The sequence below is a fragment of the Pan troglodytes genome, chromosome 7 (genome assembly GCF_028858775.2).
Source record: "Pan troglodytes isolate AG18354 chromosome 7, NHGRI_mPanTro3-v2.0_pri, whole genome shotgun sequence".
NCBI lineage: Eukaryota > Metazoa > Chordata > Mammalia > Primates > Hominidae > Pan > Pan troglodytes.
The window spans coordinates 63,378,409-63,402,656 of NC_072405.2; the positions used below are offsets into that span (position 1 = coordinate 63,378,409).

General features: G+C 35.6%; 1 protein-coding gene across 1 annotated transcript in view; it reads left to right on the top strand.

Annotated features, from left to right (window-relative positions):
* The window catches only part of RP1 (RP1 axonemal microtubule associated), a 328,721-nt gene that overhangs the window by 233,108 nt on the left and 71,365 nt on the right, over positions 1-24,248 (top strand). The window contains exon 25 of the mRNA XM_054656745.2: positions 6,776-6,939. Within this exon, the coding sequence (XP_054512720.1) occupies positions 6,776-6,939 (164 nt within the window). The remainder of the gene's footprint in view (positions 1-6,775; positions 6,940-24,248) is intronic.

The following is a 24,248-nucleotide window of genomic DNA, read 5'->3' on the forward strand; positions in this document are numbered from 1 at the left end:
CTAGGGCACCTGGAAAGAATTTGATATTTAACTGTCACACTCTCCTCCCTGTTAAGGGTCAAGATTTGAGGTGGAGTTGAATGTACTAAATAGGCAGGGGATGCATGGTAAACTGCACTAAAGTATAGTTGTCCTACCTGAATAGTGATACGACAAGCTCTCACATGCGGGTGTTGAGTGCTCGGGTTAGCAGTGCTGCTGCTCAGCGGCTACTGAGTGTTCTGGTTAGCAGTGCAGTTTCTGAATCTTGACTGCACCACTTACTCACTGCATGGCTTGGGAAATCACTGTATTTCTTTGTGCCTCGGTTTCTTTCCGATAAAATGTAGGTAATAGTAGAAACTCTTAGGATTATTGAGAGAATTAAATAATATCCATAAAGCACCTTGAACAGAGCCTAATACATCTTATGTATCCAATAAACACTAGCTTTTAAACTGTGTGTTTCACTTGTAATGGAACCTATCCCTGTCTCGAGTGCTGTGGCTGTAGTCCCACTGTGCACGTGTTTGGACTACAGCAAGCACTTCCCACCCGGTTGGCTGACTCTGTCACTCTTTACTACATCATACAATAATCGGTGGTAAATAATCACAGGAATAACAAGAGAGTCATCTTAGACCAATATCAAGATAAAATAGGTAGCAGATTCATTTCTGATAATGTTTTATGGTTGTTTTCTGGACTTAAAGTGGAGAAAATTGAGCACTGGTCGAAACCATTTTAATCTAGGAAGCATAACTGTTTCTAATTCGGTGTCAAATTTATCCCAACTCCTGTGGTAGTCAGCACAGAATTTCTCTATTGCTTTACATGTATAATAGGATTAATGATATTTGTCTCCTGAAAGAATAAAAATATTTGTAAAGCACTTAAAAATTAAAAAAAACTCATGATCCTCTTATGAGGTTGTATTTTGAAGGACTTGTGAATTTATATACATAGAATTATTTGGAGATAAAATTAATAAAAATTAGAATAATCTGTCTTGTTTACAGTATCTTTGCTAAATCTCATTTAAATATATTTACATGACCTTGAAAATGTGGATCATACAAGGTCAATATTGTTTCCATTATCTTTGTGCTAATAATAAGATCAATTATGAGGCAAATAACAATATCCTTGTCCTTTATGTGAAAAATGACACTAATGACACATCATCAGAAGGACTTGTTTTTGTTAATTGATAAATAGTTATATATTGTGCTGAAATAATCTTAATAGTATCTTGAATATCCTTCCTCATACAGGTAGCCTTGCTTTTCAAAATACATTTTAATGGATCCCAAAACGTTTCATAAATCACCCATTCGTTTTTTGAAAGGCTATTATGTGCCAAGTGTTGTATTAGGCACTGAGAATACAGAGACATTTAAGGCCAAAATGTGCCCTTCAGGGGCTTACAATCTGGGTGGAGAGGGTCCTATCTATCAAGGCACTTATTTGCATGTCCAAATGTTGAAGTGTGCCAGGGTCCAGTATAGGCATGAGAGGGAGGGTGGTTCATTCTGGTTACAGGGAGGAATGTTTGTTAATGCTTCTTCTTCTTTTTTTTTTTTTTTTTTTTTGTGAGATGGAGTCTCACTCTGTTGCCCAGGCTGGAGTGCAGTGACATGATCTTGGCTCACTGCAACCTCCACCTCCCGGGTTCAAGCAATTCTTCTCCTTCAGCCTCCTGAGTAGCTGGGACTACAGGCATGCACCACCATGCCCAGCTAATTTTTGTATTTTTAGTAGAGACGGAGTTTCACCATATTGGCCAGGCTGGTCTCGAACTCCTGACCTTGTGATCCGCCCACCTCGGCCTCCCAAAGTGCTGGGATTACAGGCGTGAGCCACAATGCCCAGCCATGTTAATGCTTCTTAAGAGAAGGTGACCTTTGAGCTAGGATGTTCACTAGTGAGAGGAGAGAGGTGAAAGAGAGGACATTTTGGCTAAAAGATTTTAGTTCAAGTCCTGGAGGAAGAAAGGAGCCTTTTAGGATAGCTGAAGGCTGGCACAAGGGAAGGTCGCTGTGTGAGAGGGAGGCTGTAGAGGGGGTCAGTGGCTACTTGGAGGTGGGTGTTATGGGCAGTGGGCATCAATATTATAAAAAGAGCTAGATTAGACATTTGACAGGCATACCAATCTATATGTAATATTACGTCAGCATGGATGTAATGATAGAGAAAGTTTTATTTATTCCGACCTCTCCTCACCACCTAAAATCTGGGGGACTCTCACAGGGCTTTTTTGGAGGTGGATCTGTTCAACTTTTGAACTTTATCCCCCCAAGTCACCTGCAGTTCTCCTCCATCTTTCCCTGTCACAACCCTCGACTTCTCCGCCAAGTAAGAAACAAACAAACATTTCACAAACAGGGTTCTTGGTCTTTTTAGGCTGTCTTAATCCACCCCTAATTATTATAGTCAGGGAAGTGAGAGGCTGCAGTCTGCAGAGACGCGCTGGGTTTTTTCGCTTTCACTGAATCTTCCTGTGTCCTCCTCTGTCAAGGTAAGAGTCATGGGAACACGTTTGCTGTCCAATGAGGCAAAGCAGACTGTCCCATCATTTTTATTATTGAATTGCAGTGACTTAGGGCAAGCAGATGTGAAGAGTGTTTTCCCTCAGTATGCCCAACTAACAATTGCATGTAAGAGCTTAATTCACAAGCATCTTCTCTGCATTTCTTTTGAGTATTCAGTGGGTAGTTGCCAAGTATCTGAAAACGTGTCTAGACACAGGTGTTTCTATATTCAAAAACAGGGTTAATTTTCTGAACTACAAAGTCAAATGCATGTAACCCTGTAACAGAATACACAGAAGAAGGTAAAGAAAAAATGTTATGATCTAAGGAAGGGCTATTGAACTTCACTAGCTGTAGCAACTTTGCTCACGAAAATAACTCAACCGTGCTTTCCTGAGAATACACTTCCAATTGATAAGAAAACATTGGGAAGGAAACAGTTAATGACAAGTCTGCAATCTAATTTTTTCCTCTACCAGGGATACATGAAAGAGGTGACTCAGTCAAATCCCCTTGCATACATGCTAATAACTAGACATCCTGATAGAAATGCTAATGGTATTTATAAGTAAAAAGATAATGGAGAGCCCTTATCTGTGAAATGCTTTCAGCAGCTATTCTAGTTATCTATTGCTGTGTGAAAAACCACTCCCAAACTCAGTGGCTGAAAACAATAATTTGTTATTATCTTTACCTTTCAGTGGGTTAACATGGCTCAGCTATGTGATTTTTTGCGTGGAGCTTCTCACACAACTTTAGTTAGTGCTGCAATTGCAGACATCTGAAGAGATATCTCCCCCATGCTGCCAGCTGATGAGCCTGGGTTAGGCTTTTCAGGCCATATGGTCTCTGTTGCAACTACTCAACTCTGTTGTTGTAGTGTGAAAGCACCCACGTACAATACATAAACAAATGAGCATGGCGTCATTCCAATGAAACTTAATTACAAAAACAGGTGGCAGGCTGGATTTGGCCCATGGGCCATAGTTTGCCACCCTCTGGACTATGATGTCTGCAAGGGAAGAATGCTTGTCCTCTGTCCTGCTAGTAAATCATTAGTAAACTCGGTGTTAGGTAAGACGTATAAACTGTGTGGTTTGATTGATCATCGAACTCACTTCTTCCCTTAGAGTCTCTCGAATGTTAAACACAATGTGCATAATGTGGACGCAATACCTGTAAGTCAACTTGTCAACAGATACTAATTTAATTCCAATCGTTGGCCTACATTACACTTGATGTTCCACATTCATGGATTCAACCAACAGCAGATAAAAATATTTTTAAAAAGGAAGGTAGTGTCTGTACTTAACACGTACAGACTTTTTTCTTGTCATTGTTACCTAAACAATACATTCTAACAACTATTTACATTGCATTTATATAGTATTAGGTATTAGAGGTAATCTAGACATGATTTAAAGTATACAAAAGGATGTGTGTATGTTATACAGAAATACTACACCATTGTATATCAGGGACTTGGGCATCTATTGGCGTTGGTATCTATGGGGGTTTCTGGAACCAATCCTCCACAGATACTGAGGAACAACTGTAGGCTGAAGTTCGGAATTCTCTAGGTCAGTTTTACATATACCGATTGCACCTGGTTGCATGAGAATGGAAATGGCAGAGCACATACTTCTCATTGTAAGTATGTAAGATCCTGTTAGACTTTACTTCATTGTTGAGAAGAAATCCGAATTTATTACGGAATATTTGGAGATCATAGAGTATATCCAAACTACTTTAAAAGTATTTTTAACACAAAAGAAAAGTAAGCCTCCTAAGGCTGTGGTTTCCAAGAAAATTTCCTTTTATCTACAGTAGGGTTTATTTAAATGAAAGACATTGCTATAGTATCTCCCCCAATTTAAGCTTGGAAAAGAGAATGAAAGGGCACAGCCTGAGGTAGATTGTCAGTAATGGCTTATTGCATAGTCAACGAACTTTTTTTAAACCTTTCAAAACATTGTAAATATAAGATAAATATTTAGACTTCAATTACGTGGAATGTTCCTTCTTCCTTTGAAAAATCTAATAGAAGTCATTTTCCAAAGGGATTAACAGATGACAACATTTTTTGATATGAGTCCTTGGGGTTGAATAGACAGCAGCTATAAGGCAAAGGAAAAAAAAAGAAACGTATAGATAAAATATCTGAAGTCATATTCTTTTGTTTTTTTGGTGAAAAAAGTTTTGCAATAGAAAATTACAGACAAATACTTGTAATTTTGGCACACATACAAGCAATACAAAAAACTGTAAACATATTTTTAGCCCTGTTATAAATAAATTATTTCATAGGGCAGTGGAAATTTTAATTTAAATATAAACTCAGAATGTTCCTCTATGTTATTTTCTACAAGTGTTCTCAACTATTTTGTATTTTACGTAGTGAAACATTCTTAGAGAAGTTAAGTGATTAGATTTTTAAAGGATGAAATATAAAATGTATTTTTTTTTCCAGTTGCAAAAAAGAAAAATATGCTTAGGAAAACTTGAAAGTGAATAAAAATAACTGCAGATGATGTTCATTAGTTATTCCACCCTTAAGGCCTATGTCATCGTGACATGCTAATTCCAAAAAGGAGGAACACAGACATATTATATGAATCAGTGGTTCCTTGCTATTTGCCTCTATTTCAGTAAACAAGACATACAAGCTTCTATGCAAACTTATTCCCGTCCCTCCCCCCATGATAGCATGACAGCAGGCCCAGATGGCCGGGGAAGGAGATAAGGATGAGATAGGAAAGAAGACCTACAAAAAAGGAAAGAGATCCTTCAGCTTCTTGAATTATGCATCAAAGCACAGGTGTGAGGTTTTCTGTAAGAATTAAGTTATGATAGGATTCTCAATGGGACTTAGTTTTAGATTTACATGTTTCTTATTTTCCCACATGAACTGTAGTTCCTGAAAGCTGGCTGGCTGCGGGGTAGAAGTAGCAGTGCACCCTTTTGAGTTCTGCTGCCCCTTTGGCTTTCGGTACTGAGGTACTGGGTCCATCTTTCTTAACAAAGATGACATTATGCAAAATTTACTTGATGCAAGTTTTATCAAACTGTTGAGAGATCTTCAAATGATGTTTATGTATATACAGACAGTGGCGGGTGGGGAGTAGCATTGTGTTTTAAAAAGAAAATCGCATCTTAATGAAAGAATTACTGAGAACTTGGTGGGCAGAATAGTGGTGGTTTTAATTGTATTTTGGAAATATAAAAAATACAAGGTTGTAGGTTTATGGGGCCTTAGAAAACAACAGTAACAACATCTGCAGATTACCCCTGCACTCTAGGGACAGGCTGTGATGAGTAGAGGCGCACGCACTGCACAGAGTTCTAACTGGCAGGACTTTGTCCTTTGCTGTGCTTGGCTGTGTGGTGTGGACTCAGGGTGAGAGGGGTTCATTGCTGTGGGTTGATGATGTAGTTTCCCAAAGAAGTGCACAAAATAATAAAATGAAGACTTATTTTGTCTTTCTAACTAAACCAATCATAAAACAACTCATAGATCTTTTTACGTTGTTTCCTGTCATGCTCTGCTTGTCTCAGCCTTTCTGTGCTCTCAGTATCACTGCAGCAGGAAGCTCAATGATCCCTTCTGCTTGCATGATGCATTGTCTTTCTCTATTTCAAACGTGTCTTTTCTTCATCCTCCCTCCCCAAGCCCAATTCCTTTTGCCAAGACCTATTTATCCAGTACAGCATTTTCTTCCTTACTTGTTGGTGTGTTCCAACTCTCAGGGAACTCCAGCAATTTTTCATGAGAAAGAAAGTTCTTTTTTGCCTTGTTTTTATATCTTCTACATCCTTAGCACTATCTGCTAGGATCACCAAACTGTGTTACTAGTGTAGCTTGATAGGACTCTTCTCTAGTACAGATGATGCCTTAACATCAGGTTATCAGGATGCCTGTCATCCATTCCCATCCCCAAATTTGACAGTTATTTGCCTAAATAAACTCCTAAGTATTTCAGCTAAACACTAAGTGCTAAATGCCTCCAACTCCATTGTTTTGCCCAAAATATGTATTGTTCTAAAAAGCCCACTACTATTTGTTTTGTAGTTAAGCTACAATATTTCCAAAACTTTTTTATATGCTAGCATTCAAGGAGGAAATCCATGATAAGCAATTATTTTAGTACTTGATTTCACGAACTATTCATTTCATAACCAAGTAGATTAAGTAGAAATCCTTATTTTCCTAATATCAATGTGTTTTTCCCCTATACTTTTATATTGATCTCCTTTTTCCTTTGCAGATGGAGACTGGAAGGTGACCATTGTCACTGGGGATCTTGAAAATGCCGGCACCACGGCAACAGTGTTCCTTTATGTCTATGGAGAAACAAAATGTTCAGGTCCTATTATTTTGGGATCTGGGAAACACCAGCTGTTTAACCCTAACACTGCAGATATATTCAAGGTAAAAATGATACAGCTATAACTTGTTTGCTAAGATATATTGTGATATACATCCCTGAAGATGAAATGGAGTGTAATTTTTTGTTGTTCTTTTGGTATTGCATTTGCATTAAATTTGCTTGGTATATGTGGCATGTTTTATCCCATGGGAGCTGGGAAACAGTAATAACAACAGGGACGTAGGATTTTTGTTTCTTCTTCATTTTTTATTTGTATAAAGGCAAAAAACTACATGCATTTTAGAACATTTAAAAATTAGAGTGGAATAATTTACTACTAATCCTATTGTCAAGTTGAGCATTTCCATTTTTGAATATCTGTCTCAGTCTTTGTTCATACCCATACATGTTTTCCACAAGCACACTAACACATATGATGGAGCATGATGGTATGATGGAAAGGTGGTGCAGGCCTAATGACTAAGACATGGGCGAAACGGTCAAATGGTCAAGATTCAAATGCTGACTTTGCCATTTACAAGCATGGTGACCTGGACACATTATTTAACCTTTCTGTGCCTCACTTTCCTCAATAATCTTTACTTCTTAGGGTTAGAATGAGGATTAAATTAATTAGTCCTCAATGTAGTATCTGAAATGCTCAATAAATGTTTGCTATTAATATTGCACTACATAGGCAATTTTGTAGCACCCTGTATTACATGCAATATGGCCATTACATAGTCTTCTAACTTAAAATTTATATTGTTTAGATACTAAGTAATGTACTATGAATAAATAGAACACTTTGGTAGTGTTGGACATTTAAATGGCTTTCAAGTTTTTACTATTATAAATAATGCTGCAATGAACATAGTTTTAACCTTAGCTTTCTTCTTATTTTTTTAACCAAAGCTACCTATTTTCCTATGACAAACTCTGGGAAATGGTATTACTCTTGATCCATTTTGAAAAACTATGGTGTAAAAGTTTCTGATTTACATAGCACATTGCCTCCAAAAACATAGTAAACACTGGTAAATTTTAATGGTTATTAAATCCTTATGACATCCCAAATCATGTTATCTATTTCTGCCATACAACATATTTAATAATTTTAATTAAAATTTATCAGTTTATTTGTGCAAGTGAGAGTATATAACTGTGGATCTATGGAAGTTGTCTTCATTTCTTTTTGTTAAAAGTGGTTTTTTGCAATATAATTCACTCTAACATTCATATCATAACATTCATTCATTTTTTATTATTTTTTAATTTTTTTGTTTTAAAGTTTTCTTTTTAATTGACACATAATTGTATATATTTATGGGGTACAGTGTGATGCTCCAGTACATACATATATTGTATAATGATCAAATCAGGGTAAAAAAACATTTACCCATTTAAAGTGTATAAAGTGTACAACCCTGTGAATGTACTAAACAATCACCACAATCTAATTTTAGAACAATTTCATCACTCCAAAAAGAAGGCCAGTACCCATTAGCAGAAACTCTCCATTTTCCTATCTCCCAGCTTTAGGAAACTAGTAATCTACTTTCTGTCTCTACACATTTGCCTGTTCTGGACATTTCATGTAAATGGAATCATGCAACATGGAGTATTTTTCTCTGACTTGTTTTACGTAGCATAAAGAATGCTTTAAAGCTTAATCGGTGTTGTAGCATGTATCAGTACTTTATTCTTTTTTATGGTTAAATAATATCCTATTATATGAATGAACCACATTTTATTTATCCATTTATCAGTTGATACAGATTTGAGTTGTTTTCATTTTCAGCTGTTGTGAACAATGCAGCTATGAACATCTATGTACAAGTTTTTGTGTGAACATGTTATTGTTTCACTATGTATGTATCATTTCACACATAAACTTTGGTATATACCTAGGAGTAAAATTTCTGAATCATATGTTTAACACTTTGAGGAACTGCCAAACTGTTTTCCAAAGTAGCTGCACCATTTTTACACTTCTACCAGCAATGTACAAGGTTTCATCTTTCTCCACATCTTTATCGACATTCGATATTATCTGTTTTTTGATTCTAACCATCCTAGTGGATGCGAAATAGTATCTTATTGTGATTTTGATATGTATTTCCTTAATGACTAATGATGTTGAGCACCTTTTCATATGCTTATTGGCCATTGGTGTGTTTTCACTGGAGAAATATCTGTTCAAATGACTTGCCCATATTTATACTTGATCTTAGCCAAAAGGCTGAGAAGCAACGATTTGCCCATTTTTGATTGGATCATTTGTCTTTTTATTAATGAGTTTAAGAGTTCGTTATATATTCCCAATATGAATCTGTTATCATATCGATAACAAATATGTTTATTCAACAATGAACAGCCCCAAGATAACAAATAAAAAAATATGTTTTACAATTTTTTCTCCCGTTTTTTGTGTTACCTTTTAACTTCCTTGCTGGTATGGATTTAAGTTACCTTCTAGTGTCCTTTCAAATCAGACTGAAGAGTTCCCTTTGGCATTTCTTGTAGGGCAGGTCTGCTAGTGACGAATTCTCTATTTTTGTTTATCTAGGAAAGTCTTAATTTGCATATGCAAGTCTTGGTTGACAGTTTTTTTCTTTCAGTACTTTGAATATGTCATCCCACTTCTTTATGGCCTTTATGATTTCTGATGAGAAGTCAGAAGTTAACCTTATTAAAGATCCTGTACATATGATAAGTTGTTTATCTTCTGCTGCTTTCAAGATTCTCTGCTTGTTTTTGGCTTTCAAAAATTTTACTGTGTTGTGTTTAGGTGTAGATCACCTTACTGTTGGTTTTAATAGTTACTGTGGTTGCAAGATTGCCAGTTTTCAAGACTATTGTGGGGTTGGGGAGGGTGGTAGAGAGTAGATCAAAGTACTTATAAGGTACCCTTATGTTTCTACCAATGTTCGTCGTTTTCATTGAATACATGCTCCTCAATTTGTTATAATCCTTTGATTAATTTTCAGAGTTCTAGATAATTTCATTTCAATAATTTTTTTATTGCTTTTGTGGAGCACTGGATTTATGGAGGGTCTCCGTCTGCCATTTCGGAAGTCCTGCTCTGCTCTTATTATCTTGATCATATTTTGTTATTTTTAATTCAAGTTTCTATTTCTCCATGAAATCTTCCATGATTTCTATAACTTGCTGAAGATAAATAAGAACTGGCCCAATATAAATTTGGATTTGAGGCTATGTCATGTGACCAAATCCTTGGAATAGAAGAGCCACCATCCAAGTGGCTCTTGAGACATTGACTATCTTATTGTCAGAACAGTGAAAATTTCCTTTTATATAACTGTTCATATCGTAGGTGACAATGAAGGGTAACTGTAATATTCTCCTGACCCAGTCATAGGCCTTGAAGAGGAACTTGGTTGTAGGACTTCATAAAAGAAGAGGATTCTAGTTTCAAAAAGGGCTTGCAAAATGGTGTCAGTGGCTTTGCAGCAATTTTGATAAATACCCTCTATAGACTATAGAGTTCAGCTCTATGGTTGCACCTAGAATGTCACTAAGAGCCAAAATGAAGGAAATTAAACATCCTCAGGAAAACAATCAAGGCAAAATTAAGAGCAAAATGTCCATTACGGCAGAAAGTTGGAGAGAGTAGGCAGAGAGGAGTTTCTAGAGAACAGGGACTAGACCTAGTTCACTTGCTAACCCTTGAATCTGTTTATTGCCTGACATAGACTACTTATGCTATTATGAGTGTCTACTCATAAATATCCATTGAAATCATGAAAATTTAATAAAAATGACTTTGCTGAAATTTGTTTAATATTGACTGCTTTATCTTGGGGGCCTTCATTGTTGAATTTTTCTTGTGATCCTTCTCACTCTGAGGGAATCATAAAGGCATCCATGTATCTTATATTAATATTATTTACTTATAAACCTGCCCAGAAATTTAGTTGGGCTTTTTATTGCATTTTTGCAAATTGAAACGCTAAATAGTATTCTCTGTTGCTGGGAAAAAGTTAGTGCTTTTGCCGTTCACTCCTAGAAAGTCGCTTTCTGCTTCTGATTTACTATTGTATGAAGTCAATTAATTTTGTAGATGAAAAGGTTTAATATTTATTGTGAACTCCCAGGGCACTTGCCTAATCATTGAATATCCCTTATGCTCCTTAGGATTGAAATGGATAATACAGTTTTGCCTTTGTAAAAACAATTTATATCACCAGCAATGAGAAGACCTATATTTGACCTCCAACTCTGCTCTTTACTATATAAGGAAATATGGATAAAGCACTTAACATTTGTAAGCTTTAATTTCCTCCTTTGTAAAATGAGTGCAACAATACTTTATAATATAACTATGCAGACTGAAAGAGTTAAACATCAATGCACTTTATATAAAGTATAAAACACTCTTATCATTATGCTCTTTAGGCTGACTCTTATGATCCTGCCCACAAATTGTGGTAGACTTCCTGATAGGATGGTGTTTAAGATAATTTTTCAGATGAATGAAGGCAGGAAGGCAGCTTGGCAGATGGCTGGTGGGTGGCTATTTCTGGCATGGGGGTATGTGTAGAAATGTCTGGAGGCTGGAGTAGGAGGAAGGAATATAGGAAAACAAGACTAGGTTGGCTGAGCTAGAGCAAGTCAGTTGAGTATGTAATATCAAGAATATTTATCTGGGTCTTTTCAATGTTTAAAAGTTAGATGTCCATGTGGGCCTACAAACTATTAGCCATTAGCTAGATGGGTGTTAGCGTGTCATTTTGATTTTGGCATAACTCTGTATGACTTTCTTTTCTCTCCTCCTTGTCCTCTTCCTTTTTCATCGTCTTTTCCATTCTTTCCTTTTTTTTTGTTTTTTAGGAATCCTAAAACTTGGAGATTGGTAACATTTTACATTGACTTCATTCAGAAGTTTAGGAGTGGCAGCACTAAGCAGTTCCCTGTTGACATGTTTGACTTTCCTGTGGATGGCAGATCCTAGGGACAATTTAACTTAAACTTTTTCGTTGGTTACAAAAGTTGAAATATTTTTAAAATGGCATCTTCTACAAATTTTCAATTATAGATACTTATTAAGAAAAGTTAATAACGTTGTTCCCCTTAAATAGAAAATAAATTGCAGAAATAAAACCCCAGTTCAGATGATGTCAGCAAGATAATAGAATAGAATTTGCTTAGCTTCAGTACTCCTCACAGGAAGACTAACAATCATCTACAGAGAAGAGTGCCTTTGTGAAAATCCCAGAAAATGGGGGTGAGGCTGATGCACCCCACAGAAATGAGAAAAAGTCTCATTAAAAGGGTAAGAGAAGCAGTTACACTTTGACTGCTTCACCTCTCCCTCAGGCTGGCATGGCATCATACCAAGCTAGTCCTAAATGGACATCCAGCTTTTCCAAAATTTTGGGGTGCTTCATGGGAAACTCACTTCTGCTTTCCCCTACAGGGTATACTGAGGGACTTGGCAGGGCTAGATTCTATGGGGTCAGCCAGGAACAAAGAAGCATGGCAGGGGTTCACAGCAACCAGTGCACAGAACTTGGCGATAGCACTGCATCCCTGCTGTTAGCATTATCACCGACTAACCAGAGAGCTTAGTCAGTGTCTCTGCCTAACCATGGAGCAAAACTAGTGGTACTGTCTGGCCAGAGAATACAGTCTGCAGTTATGCCTGTCTTGGGTTCCAAGCCAGTGGTCAGGCCAAGCCATGGAGCCTAACCTACAGCCCTGCCTGAGCAATGAGCCAAGCCAATGACCCTGCCTGACTCTGGAGCATATCTTGCAGCCCTGCCTGATCAGGAAGCCTAGACAAAGACTCTGCCATGACATAGAACCCAGCCTGTGATTCCACCAGGGAAGGCAGCCCAGCCAGTGACCTTGACCAACTATGGGGCAAGCCTGTGTCCCTGCCTGACCAGGGAGCTAGGCTAGCAATCCAGCCTACCATGAAGCCCAGTCTATGGCCCCTTTCAGCTGTGAAGTTTAGCCTACAGCCCCACCTGACAATAAAACCCAGCCTATGATCTTGCTAAATTGTAGAGCATAGCCTGATGGAGCAGGGAGTCCAGACAGCAAACCCACCTAATCGTGGAGTGCAGCCTATAACCCCATCAAACTGCGGGGCACAATCTACAGATTCTCCCAAACTGAGAGCCCAGTAGAGGTCCTCACTGACTGTGGAGCACAGCAACAGCTCTGCATTATCAGGCAACCCACCCAATAACCCTGCTCAACTGTGAGACACAGCCTTGACCCTACCCAATTGCAGAGCCCAGGCTGCAGCTAACCCCAACTGCAGAGCTCAGCCTGCATGAATGTGGAGACCAGCCATGAGCACTGTCTGGCCAGAGAGATTGGTTAGGTCTCTGACTAGGAGTGATTGTGGAACTCAGCCTATAGCCCTGCCTAATCATAAGTCCAAGCAGCAGCACTTCTTGGCCAGGGAAAGCAGCCTATAACTCTGCCCAACCAGAGGCAATTGTGGAGCCCAGCCAGTGGCCCCATCTTGCCAGGAGCCCAACCAGAAGTTCTGCCTGACTACAGCCAGGTCAGCAGACCTACTGGTTGCAGAGACCACCTTGCAGCTCCACCCAACATCAGAGCATGGGCAGATGTCTTGCCCAGTTGGAGACCTTAACAGAAAGCATAACCTACCTGTGAATGCTACCAGCTGGTCTGTCTAAAACTACAGGCTGGGCTGATGGGTGAAGGTCTTTCCCTGCCAAAGTGAACCTGTAAAGGCTGGAATACCTGATTGCTTCCTTAAATGCACAGTCACCAATGCAAGAATATAAGGATCACAAAGAAGTCATGGTAACATGAAACTACCAAAGAAGAATAATAAAGCTCCAATAGTTGATCCTAGAGAAATGGAGATCTAGGAACTGTTTGACAAGGAATTGAGAATAATCCCTTTAAACAAGTTCAGTGAACTTCAAGAAAAAAAAAGGTAGACAACTAAATGAAGTTAGATAAGCAACACATGATCAAAACTATTATAGAAGTTCAACAAGGACATAGAAACCATTAAATAAAATTAAAATTCTAAAGCTGAAGAATACAGTGAATGAAATGAAAAATTCAGTAGAGAGCTTCAACATTTGACTCAATAAAGAAGAAGAAAGAATCAGTGAATTTGAAGACAGGTCATTTGAAAATATTCAGTCGGTGGAGCAAAAAGGAAACAAAATAATTTTAAAAAGCGAAGAAAGGTTATGAGTTAATGGGATACCATCAAGTGAAACAATATATGCATTATGAAAAATTCCAGAAGGAGAAGAAGGAAAGATAGGGACAAAAAGCCTATTTAAAGAAATGATTACTGAAAACCTTGCAAATTTGGGGAGAGAAATAGACATTCTGATTTGTGAACCCCAAGTGTCACTAGACAGGTTGAATCTGAAATGTTATGCACAAAGCAAATTATAAATAAATTGTCAAAACTGAAAGACAAAGAGAATTTTGAAAGCAATGAAAGAAAAATGATTCATCATATACAGTGGAGCCTCCACAAGACTGTCAGTGGATTTCTAGCAGAACGCTTGCAGGCCGGGAAAGAGTGGGATCATATATTCAAAATACTAAAAAAAACTGCCAACCAAGAATACTGTACCCACCAAACTTGTCCTTCAGAAATGGAGAAATAAAGATTTCCCATCCCAAAGTGATGAAGGAGTTCATCACTTTTACCTTCCTTACAAGAAATACTCAAGGAAGTTCATCAAGTTGAAATGAAAAGACACTAATTAACAACCTAAAATATATGAATATATGAAACTTGTTGTAAAAATAAATATATATAGTCAAAGGCAGAATTCTCTAAATTTTTATTATGGTGATGCATAACTCATTTCAATTCTAGTAGAGAAGTTAAAAATGTATTAAAAATAACTAACAACAATAACTTGCTATTAGATATATATAAAATGCAAATTGTAATATCAATAACATAAAATATTAGGTGTGAGTTAAAAGTGTCATTTTATAGACAATTAAATTTAAATTATCTGCTTAAAATAGGATGTGAAAATGATAAGATATTTTATGCAAGTCTTATGGTAACCACAAAGAATAAACCTGCAGTAGATACACAAAAGATTAAGAGACAGAGATCAAAGAATACCAACACAAAAGTCATCAATTACAAAAGAAGACAATAAGCAAGGAAGAAAGGAGTAAAGGAAATATAATCAGAAAATTAACCAAATGGCAAAAATACGTTTTAAATGATCAATAATTACTTTAAATATAAATGGATTAAATTATTTGATGAAAAGATGTGCAGCATTTGAATGGATTAAAAAACAAGATCCAATAATAAGCTGCCTATAGGGGACTCACTTTAGCTTTAAAGACACACATAGGCTGTAGTTAGGGATGGAAAACACTTTCCATGAAATGATAATCAAATGTGGGCACGAGTGACTATAATTATATCATACAAATTGACCTTAAGCCGAAAACTGTCACAAGAGACTAAGAAGATTATTACTTAATGATAAAGGGATCAATTTATCAAGAAGATAGAACAATTATAAATATTTATGTACCCAACACTGAGCATCTAAATATATAAAGTGAGTACATTTACAACAATAGAAGTGAAAGGAGAAATAAGCAGCAATATTATAATAGTAAGGATCTTTGATATTAAACCCTCAATGACGGATAGATCATCCAGATAGAAAACTGATGAGGAAACCCTGGGTTTGAACAATACTGTAAACCCAGTGAACCTAACAGACATATACAGAACATTTCATCCAACAGCAGAATACATACTATTCTCAAGGGCACGTAAAATATCCAGGATAGATCATATGTTAGGACACAAAACAAGTCTTAATAAATTCAAGAAGATTGAAATTACATCAAGTATCTTTTCTCACTACAATAGTATGAAACTCAAAGTAAACGACAGGAAAAAAATTGGAAGATTTACAAATTCATGGAGATTAAACACACTTCTCAATGATTAAGGAGTCATGGAATAAATCAAAAAATAACTTGAGACAAACACAAATGAAAATACAACATACCAAAACTTATGTGATACAAAAGCAGTGCTGAGAGGAAAGTTTATAGCTGTAAATGGCTACATTATGAAACAATAAATATCTCAAATAAACAAGCTAACTATACACTTTGAGGAATTAGAAAAATAGAACAAAATAAATCCAAAGTTAGCAGAAAGAAGGAAACAATAAAGATTAGAATGGGAAAAAATGAAATAGAGAGTAGAAGAACAATAGAAAAGATCAATAAAACCAAAAATTAGTTTTTGGAAAAGATAAACTTAAGCCTCTAGCTAGACTGAGAAAAAAAGTGAGAGAACTCAAATAAATAAAATTATCAATGAAAAAGAAGACATTACAACCCATACCACAGAAATACATAGGATCATAAGAGACTGCTATGAACTATTATGTGTCAACAAATTGAATAACCTAGAGAAAACGTATAAATTTATAGAAACATACAACCTAAAAAGATTGAAACATGAAGAAATAGAAAGCCTGAATACACCAGTAATGAGTAAGGAGATTGAATCAGTAATCTCCCAACAAGGAAAAAACCAAGACCTTTAGTCTTCATTCTGAGTTCTACCAAAGATTTAAGGAATAATTAATGCCAAACCATCTCAAACTCTTCTAAAAAATCTAAGGTGGAGGGAATACTTCCAAACTCATTTTATGAGGCCAGCATTACCCAGATACCAAAGCCAGACAGGATATTAGCAGAAGAGAAAATTACAGGACAATATTCCTGATGAATGTAGGGGCAAAAATCCTCAACAAAATACTGGCAAACACAATTCAATAGCATATTAAAGTATCATTTAGTGTAATCAAGTGGGATTTATCCCTGGAGTGCAAGGATGGTTCAATATGTACAAATTAATAATTGTGATACACTGTATTAACAGAAGGAAGGATAAAAATAATGTGATCATCTCAACAGATACAGAAAAAGCATTTGACAAATTTCAACATGGTTTTGTGATAAAAACTCTCAGCATATTTAATATAGAAGGAATGTATCCAACCTAATAAAGACCAAATGTGATAAACCCACAGCAAACATTATACTCAATGGTGAAAAGCTGAAGGCTTTCTCTCAAACATCAGGAACAAGATAAGGGTGCCTACTCTTGCTACTTCTATTTAACATAGTACTGGAAGTGCTAGTTAGAATAATTAGGCAAGAAAAAATAGGGCATCCAAATCAGACAGAAGGAAGTAAAATCATCTGTTTGCAGATGACATAATCTTACATATAGAAAATTCTAAAAATTCCACCAAAAAGCAGTTAGAATAAACAAACTCAGTAAAGTTGCAAGCTACAAAATCAACATTTAAAAAATCTGTTGCATTTTCATACATTAACAATGAACTATCTGAAAAAACATTTAATCCCATTTATAATACCATTGAAACAATAAAATAATTAGGAATAAATTTAACCAAGAAAGTGAAACATCTCTACACTTAAAAAAATAAGTCATTGTTGAAAGAAATTAAAGTATGTACAATTAAATGGCAAGATATTCCATGTTCATGGATCAGAAAAATTAATATTATTAAAATATACATATTACCCAAAGCAATTTACAGATTCAGTGAAATTCCTATCAAAATTCCAATAGCATTTTTGACAGAAATATAAAAAACAATCAAAATTTCATGTGAAACCACAAAAAACTCTAAATAGTCAAAGCATTCTTGAAAAAAAAGAACAAAGCTGGATGCATTGCATTATCTGATTTCACACTATATTCTAAAGCCATAAAAACTAAAATAGTATTTTTATTTTATTGGCATAAAAGTAGACACAAAGTCAAACGGAACAGAATCAAGAGCCCAGAAATAAACGCATGCATATACAACCAACTGTTTGTCAATATTTGACAAGGGCACCAAGAATGCACAATGGGGAAATATTACCTTTTTCAATAAGTGGTGTTGGGAAAACTGGATATCCATGAGCAAAAGAATGAAATTGGACCCATGTCTTATACCTTTCACAAAAATTAATTAGAAATAGATTAAATACTTAAAAATTCTAGAAGAGAAAGAAACCATAGGCAAAACCCACTTTTCCCTATGTTTTGGCAATGATGTTTTTGGCTATGACACCAGAAGCACAGGCAACACAAGCAAAAATACACAAACGGGCTGTATTAAACTAAAACGTTTCTGCACAGAAATGAAAATAATCAGCAAAATAAAAAGGCAATGAGTTGAAATGAAATGGGAATGGGAGAAAATATTTGCAAACCAAATATCTGATAAGGGATTAATATCCCAAATATATCAGGAACTCATTCAGCTTAATAGTAGAAAAACCCAAATAATTTAAAAATGGGAAAAGACCTGAATAGACATTTTCCCAAAGAAGACATAGAAATGGCCAACATGTACACAAAAAGGTGCTCAACTTAACTAATCATCAGGGAAATGCAAATTGAAACTGCAATGAGATACCACATCTAACCTGTTAGTATGGCTATCATCAAAAAAACAAGAGATAGTAAATTTTGGTGAGGATGTGGAGAAAAGGGAACCCTTGTATATTGCTTGTGGGAATGTATCGGTACAGACATTATGGAAAACAGTAAGGAGAGGCCTATAAAATTAAAAATAGAGCTACCATATGATCTGCTTCTGTGTATATATCTGAAGGAAACAAAATCAGTATCTTGAAGAGATATCTGCACCCATGTGGTCATTGCAGTGTCATTCATAATAGCCAAGACATGGGAAGACCCTATCTCTCCATCAATGAATGAATAGATAAACATAAATAAAGCCAAAAAAGACCTAAAAACCCTAATACAGGTGCAGAATATACTATGGAAAACATATCATTGATTTTCAGAAGGGTTAAATTTCCTCAGATGGGCTAAATTTTAGAACAAAAATATTATTGGCTTCAGATATCAATCATTTTTTATTTACTGGAGGACAACTGAAAGAATATGGCATGGCCTACTCCTTAAGAAGCCAAAAACCTTTGTGGAGAGGGAAGATTATGGTTGTTTGCTGATGTCTGCTCTGAGCTGGATGATAGATATTTAGCAAAACTGAAACATGAAAGAAAAAAATATCATTCTCTAATCCCTCTCTGCTGACATCTTCTTTTGAAAGACTAACATCTTTATTTGTGGACTTGATCATATCCTCCTCTGTCTCTCAAAATTGTGACCCATTAGCCATCCTTATTTTTTCTTGCGTTTTCAGGATTATTCTATTTAGCCCTTGCCTTCAACCTGCCAACAGGCTTATGTTTTTCCTGTTCTAAATGTGACCCTTACTGTACTCTTAGGTTACAGTTTTCCTTCTCTTTGCAAATCTTCAAAGTACTAACCCATACTCATTCCTTTACCTCTTTCTCTTTCCATTCTCTCTTAATCTTGCAATTTGGAATATTATCTCATCATTCTATTTAAACCACATTTTCTAGGATCAGCAGTGAGATTCTGATTCTTCTTCAGCTATTTTTCTCAATTGGTAGCCAAGGAATTATCGGGTGGACAGATAGTGCAGTGATAGGTGTGAGTATTGGAACCAGATATCCTGGGTTCAGATTTTAGCTTCTTGACCATCTGTGTGTTTGTGGGCAGTTATTTACCATTTTATCCTCTGTAAAATTATTAAAAATAATAGTACCTAAGAGGATTGTTGTGAGGATTATGTGGGTATATAAAATCAATGTAAAATTTTCAGCATATAAAAGGGCATGTAGTCAACACTCAAAATTCTTAAAAGTATTTGTATTGTGTTTGGGAAGCAAAGAGACAAAAGTGTTTCAGGAAAATGTAGGTGACAGTTATAGGTTGAATTGTGTTCCTCTAGAAGATATGTTGAAATCCTTGATACCTGTGAATATGACCTTATTTGGAAATAGGCTCTTTACAGATTTAATTATGATGTAAGTTAACATGAAGTCATGCCAGAGTAGGCAGGGCCTTGATTCAATATGACTGGTGGTGTTATAAGAGAGAAGAGAAGCATCGAGAGAGAACACTATTTAGTGACAGAGGCAGAGATTAGATTGGTGAGCTGTAAGCCAAAGGATGCCAAAGATTGACAGCCACCACCAGGAGCTAGAAAGAGGCAAGGAAGGATTCCACCCAGAGTCTCAGAGGGAGTATGGCCTCATTGACGTCTTGATTTCAGACTTCCAGGCTCCAGAAATGGTGAGAGAATAAGTATCCGTTGTTTTAAGCCACCCAGTTTGTTATGAAAACCCTAGGAAATGAATATAGAATCCAACAGTCAGATGCTTCACAGAAATGAGGAACGAAAATGGAAAGAAAATGGTTAAATTTGCCAACAAAGAGGATGTTAGTGCCTTTCAAAAGAGCCATTTTACTAATCTTGCTGAGAGATATTATAGGGAATGATAGAATCTATCATGGGGTGAAGAGAAATGGTGGTTCTGGATATAGAGCCACTTGATCATTAGGTTTGTGAGAGGGAAGCAGGTATTAGAGAGAGCACAACAGTGTAAAGAGTAGACCCCTTTTTAGGAATAGAAAAATTATCCATTTTTGCATGAGAAGAAGGTGACACTGGAGAGACATTTTTGTATGTAAGACTGCTGAAGACAGTTGGAGTAAATGTTAGAGTCAGATCCTTCAAAAATAAAGAGATCTACTTTCTTAACAGCTACCAAAAATGCAGTTGGAAGAATAGGTTTTATAGAGGAGGACGGCACCTCTTCATCATCTTTGAGACTAGAAATTAGGCTAGGAAATAGTTGTGATAATAGACGTTAAGGTAGAAATAAAGTACAATCAGTTTGGCTGTAATAGTTGTTTTGGAAATGTGAATTTGTTCCAACATAATTGGTATATTAAAGAACAGTGAGCATAAGTGGAATTTCACATTTGCTTATGCACATTTTATCCATGATAACCACTAGATGAGTGCAGAAAACTCTACCTAGCTGAACTGGGTCACATAGGACTAAACACACACTCACACACACACACACACACCTCAAACACCTACCAGCTACCTCAGTCCACTGCATGTGTTAGGAACCATACTTATTCACATCTGATGTTAAAACTATCCTTCCAATTTCAGATAACCCTTCTTCCACAACTTGACAATAACTTACAAGCTACAGTTGTTTTCACACCTCTTCCAGGAGAAAAATTCGTGTCTTTTCAAAATAAAATATCATATTTATTATAGTATTTATGTATTTCTTAACCATTAATATGTATATAACTGTGTTGCCATTTTTATTAGGTTCCTATATTTTTTCTGATGTCATTGATGAAGTTTCCAAGTGTTGTTTCCCAACCTTTTTTTTTTTTTTTTACCATAAGCCTATGGTTTTTATTGTAAAATTTTGCAGTGTGGTGATTTTAGACACATGTCACATTATAGAACTGGCTATACATATAGCAGGAGCTCCTCCTGGATGGTCTGATTTCCCTTTTATTTATTTTTTATTTATTTTTATTTGAGACAGAGTCTTACTCTGTAGCTCAAGCTGGAGTGCAGTGGTGGGATCTTGGCTCACTGCAACCTCCGCCTCCTGGGCTCAAGTGATTCTCATGCCTCAGCCTCCTGAGTAGCTGGGACTACAGGCACGCGCCACCATGCCCGGCTAAGTTTTTTGTATTTTAGTAGAGATGGGGTTTCATGTTGCCCAGGGTGGTCTCAAACTCCTGAGCTCGGGCGATCTGCCTGCTTCGGCCTCTCAAAGTGCTGGGATTACAGGCATGAACCACCCCACCCAACTGGTGGTCTGATTCCTGAAGTATAGGAGAAACCAGCAATATTTCTATGAGTGGAATTTCATTTGCCCAAGGTAATGAACAAAGAGAGTGATAGATTAGAAAGTCTATGAAGACTCCAGGAATACATTAAGGAAACAAGGGAAACTGAAGTCCTCACATTGTCTTAATTTTGTTGGTTCTATTATCTACTTGTTCCCTGAAACTTAATTATCAAAAAATTCACAAATTGTATCATGTTGGTTAGGTTAATTAATAAATAGAACTTATAGTTCAAGTAACTTTCAAGCATAAGGCAACAGAGGCAAAAGATCATTATCCTCAGATGATTTATTTTGAGGGCATTAGTGTTCTTATTGCATGTTAAGCCACATAAATTTGAAGTGGTTTGTCCTCAGAATATTTCAATTATTGTAATGTATACAGGAAACATTCTTCATCTTTTTAGTTGCCACTTAAGGAAGAAAAAGTAAATTATAAAGTTGTTCTTATCCTGGCTTGACAGTATCACACATACTTGTACATCTATATTAGTCTCTATTTTTATCTTCATCTTCATACATACACATACATAACATACATATTGTATATGTAATGTTAACATATATAATATTTGTTATATTTCTTTTTCTATAGAACTATGATAGCAAAAAATGTTAATATTTTATATACAATTACTATATTCAGCTTTTTTGGATTTGCTTTTTCGGATTTGCTTTTTCCTACAGCATAATATATAAATAATACAATTGTGAAAATAAATGCCTATGCATTTTGAGACTATGTTAATTAAGTAGAAAAGCTTTTTATTTTAAAGATGAAATCTTGAAATATCTTGGTGATGTTATTTGCTATTATAATATAAAAGTAAAATAACAGAAAGCTATATGTGATTGAACTTAACACTCTATAAATTTGGTAATAATTTTCCATTTTAATTCAAAAAGAAATCTCCCAATAATCCAAATACATTCATTCAAAAAACATTTATTGCGATCTATTCTTTACCAAATACCATAACAATAGCTTTGTCTTTCTTTAAAATTTATGAATATTTTTGACTTCTCTGTATCTTTATAGTCAATGGGTTTCTTGTAGATAGTATGGAGTTGGGTCTTGCTTATTATCCTACCTGGCAGCCTGTCATTTCACTATGTTTAGACCATTCTCATTTAAAGTGATTATTATATAATTAGAATAAGATCTACCATCTTGCTAGTTGTTTTCTATTTGTTCTTTCTTTCCTTTTTCTCCCCTTTTCCTGCCTTCTCAGGATTTAACTGAACTTTTTTTTAATGCATCAATGTTATCTCCTTTTTTGAAATTATTTATACTATTTTTTCTTTTATCAAAAGCTTTCTACTGGTTTCCCCGTGGTTTAGAGTGTCTATTTTAAAATAATCTGAGTCTCCCTTCAAATAATATGCTACCCCATGTTGCAGTATAAGGGTCTTAGAATAATCCAAATTTCTACTTCCCATTTCTTATAGCATTGTTGTCATACATTTCACCTTTATATATGTGTATACATGCAATATATAATAACTGATTTTATTTTAAATAGTTATATTTTAGAAAATTAAAAATGAGAAAAATAATATTTATTTTACTTTTATTCCATTTACAACATTCTTTATTTCTTTGTGTAGACCAAGGTTTCTGGCCTATACCACAATCCTTCAGTAAGAAGAATTGCCTTCAATATTTTTTGTTGAATGGGTCTGTTAGAAATACATTTCCTCAGTTTGTGTTTGTATGAGAAGGTCTTTATTTATTCTTCATTTTTAAATGATGTTTTTACTGGATATGGAATTCTGGATTGCCAGTTTTTTTTCTTTAGTACTTTGAAGAAGTCAATTTATTGTCTTCTCTTTGCATTTATTCCAAAAAGAGTGCTGATGTAGTTCTTATCCTTCCCTCTATTTATAATGTATCTTTTTGTCTAGCCACCTTCAAGATTTTCTCTTTGTCTTTGGTTTACAGCAATTTGTACATGATTTGCCTCTGTGTGTGTTGGGGGGTGTGTGTATGGGTGTGTGTGTGTATTAGTATTTATCCTGGTTGGTGAGCTTCTTAGATCTGTGATTTGGTTTCTGTATCTAATTTTGAAAATTTTTGACCATTATCTTTGGAAAATATTTCTCATGCCCTGTTCTCTTTCTTCTTTTTTCAAGATTCCAAATGTATGTATATAAGACTATATGTTTGATATTTTCCAATGTTCTCGGATACTCTGTTCTATTATTTTTCTATTAACAAAATCTTTGTGTTTCAATTAACCAATCTAAATATTCATTGATTCTTCCCTTGGCCATGTTGAATCTGTCAATGAGGCTGTCAAAGGAATTCTCCATCCTTGTAACTGTGTTTTTGATTTCTAGAATTTTCTTTGGTTCTTTCTTACAGCTTCCAATTGTTTTACTGAAAGTACTCACCTGTTTTTTTATGTTGTCCACATCTTCCATTAGAGGTTTAAACACATTTAATCATAGTTATATTAAATTTCTTGTATGATAGTTTTAACATTTGTGTCATATCTGAGTCTGATTTTGATTCTTGTTTTGACTATTCAGATTGTGGTTTCCTTGCCTTCTCCCAAGCCTTGTAGGTTTTGTTGTTGTT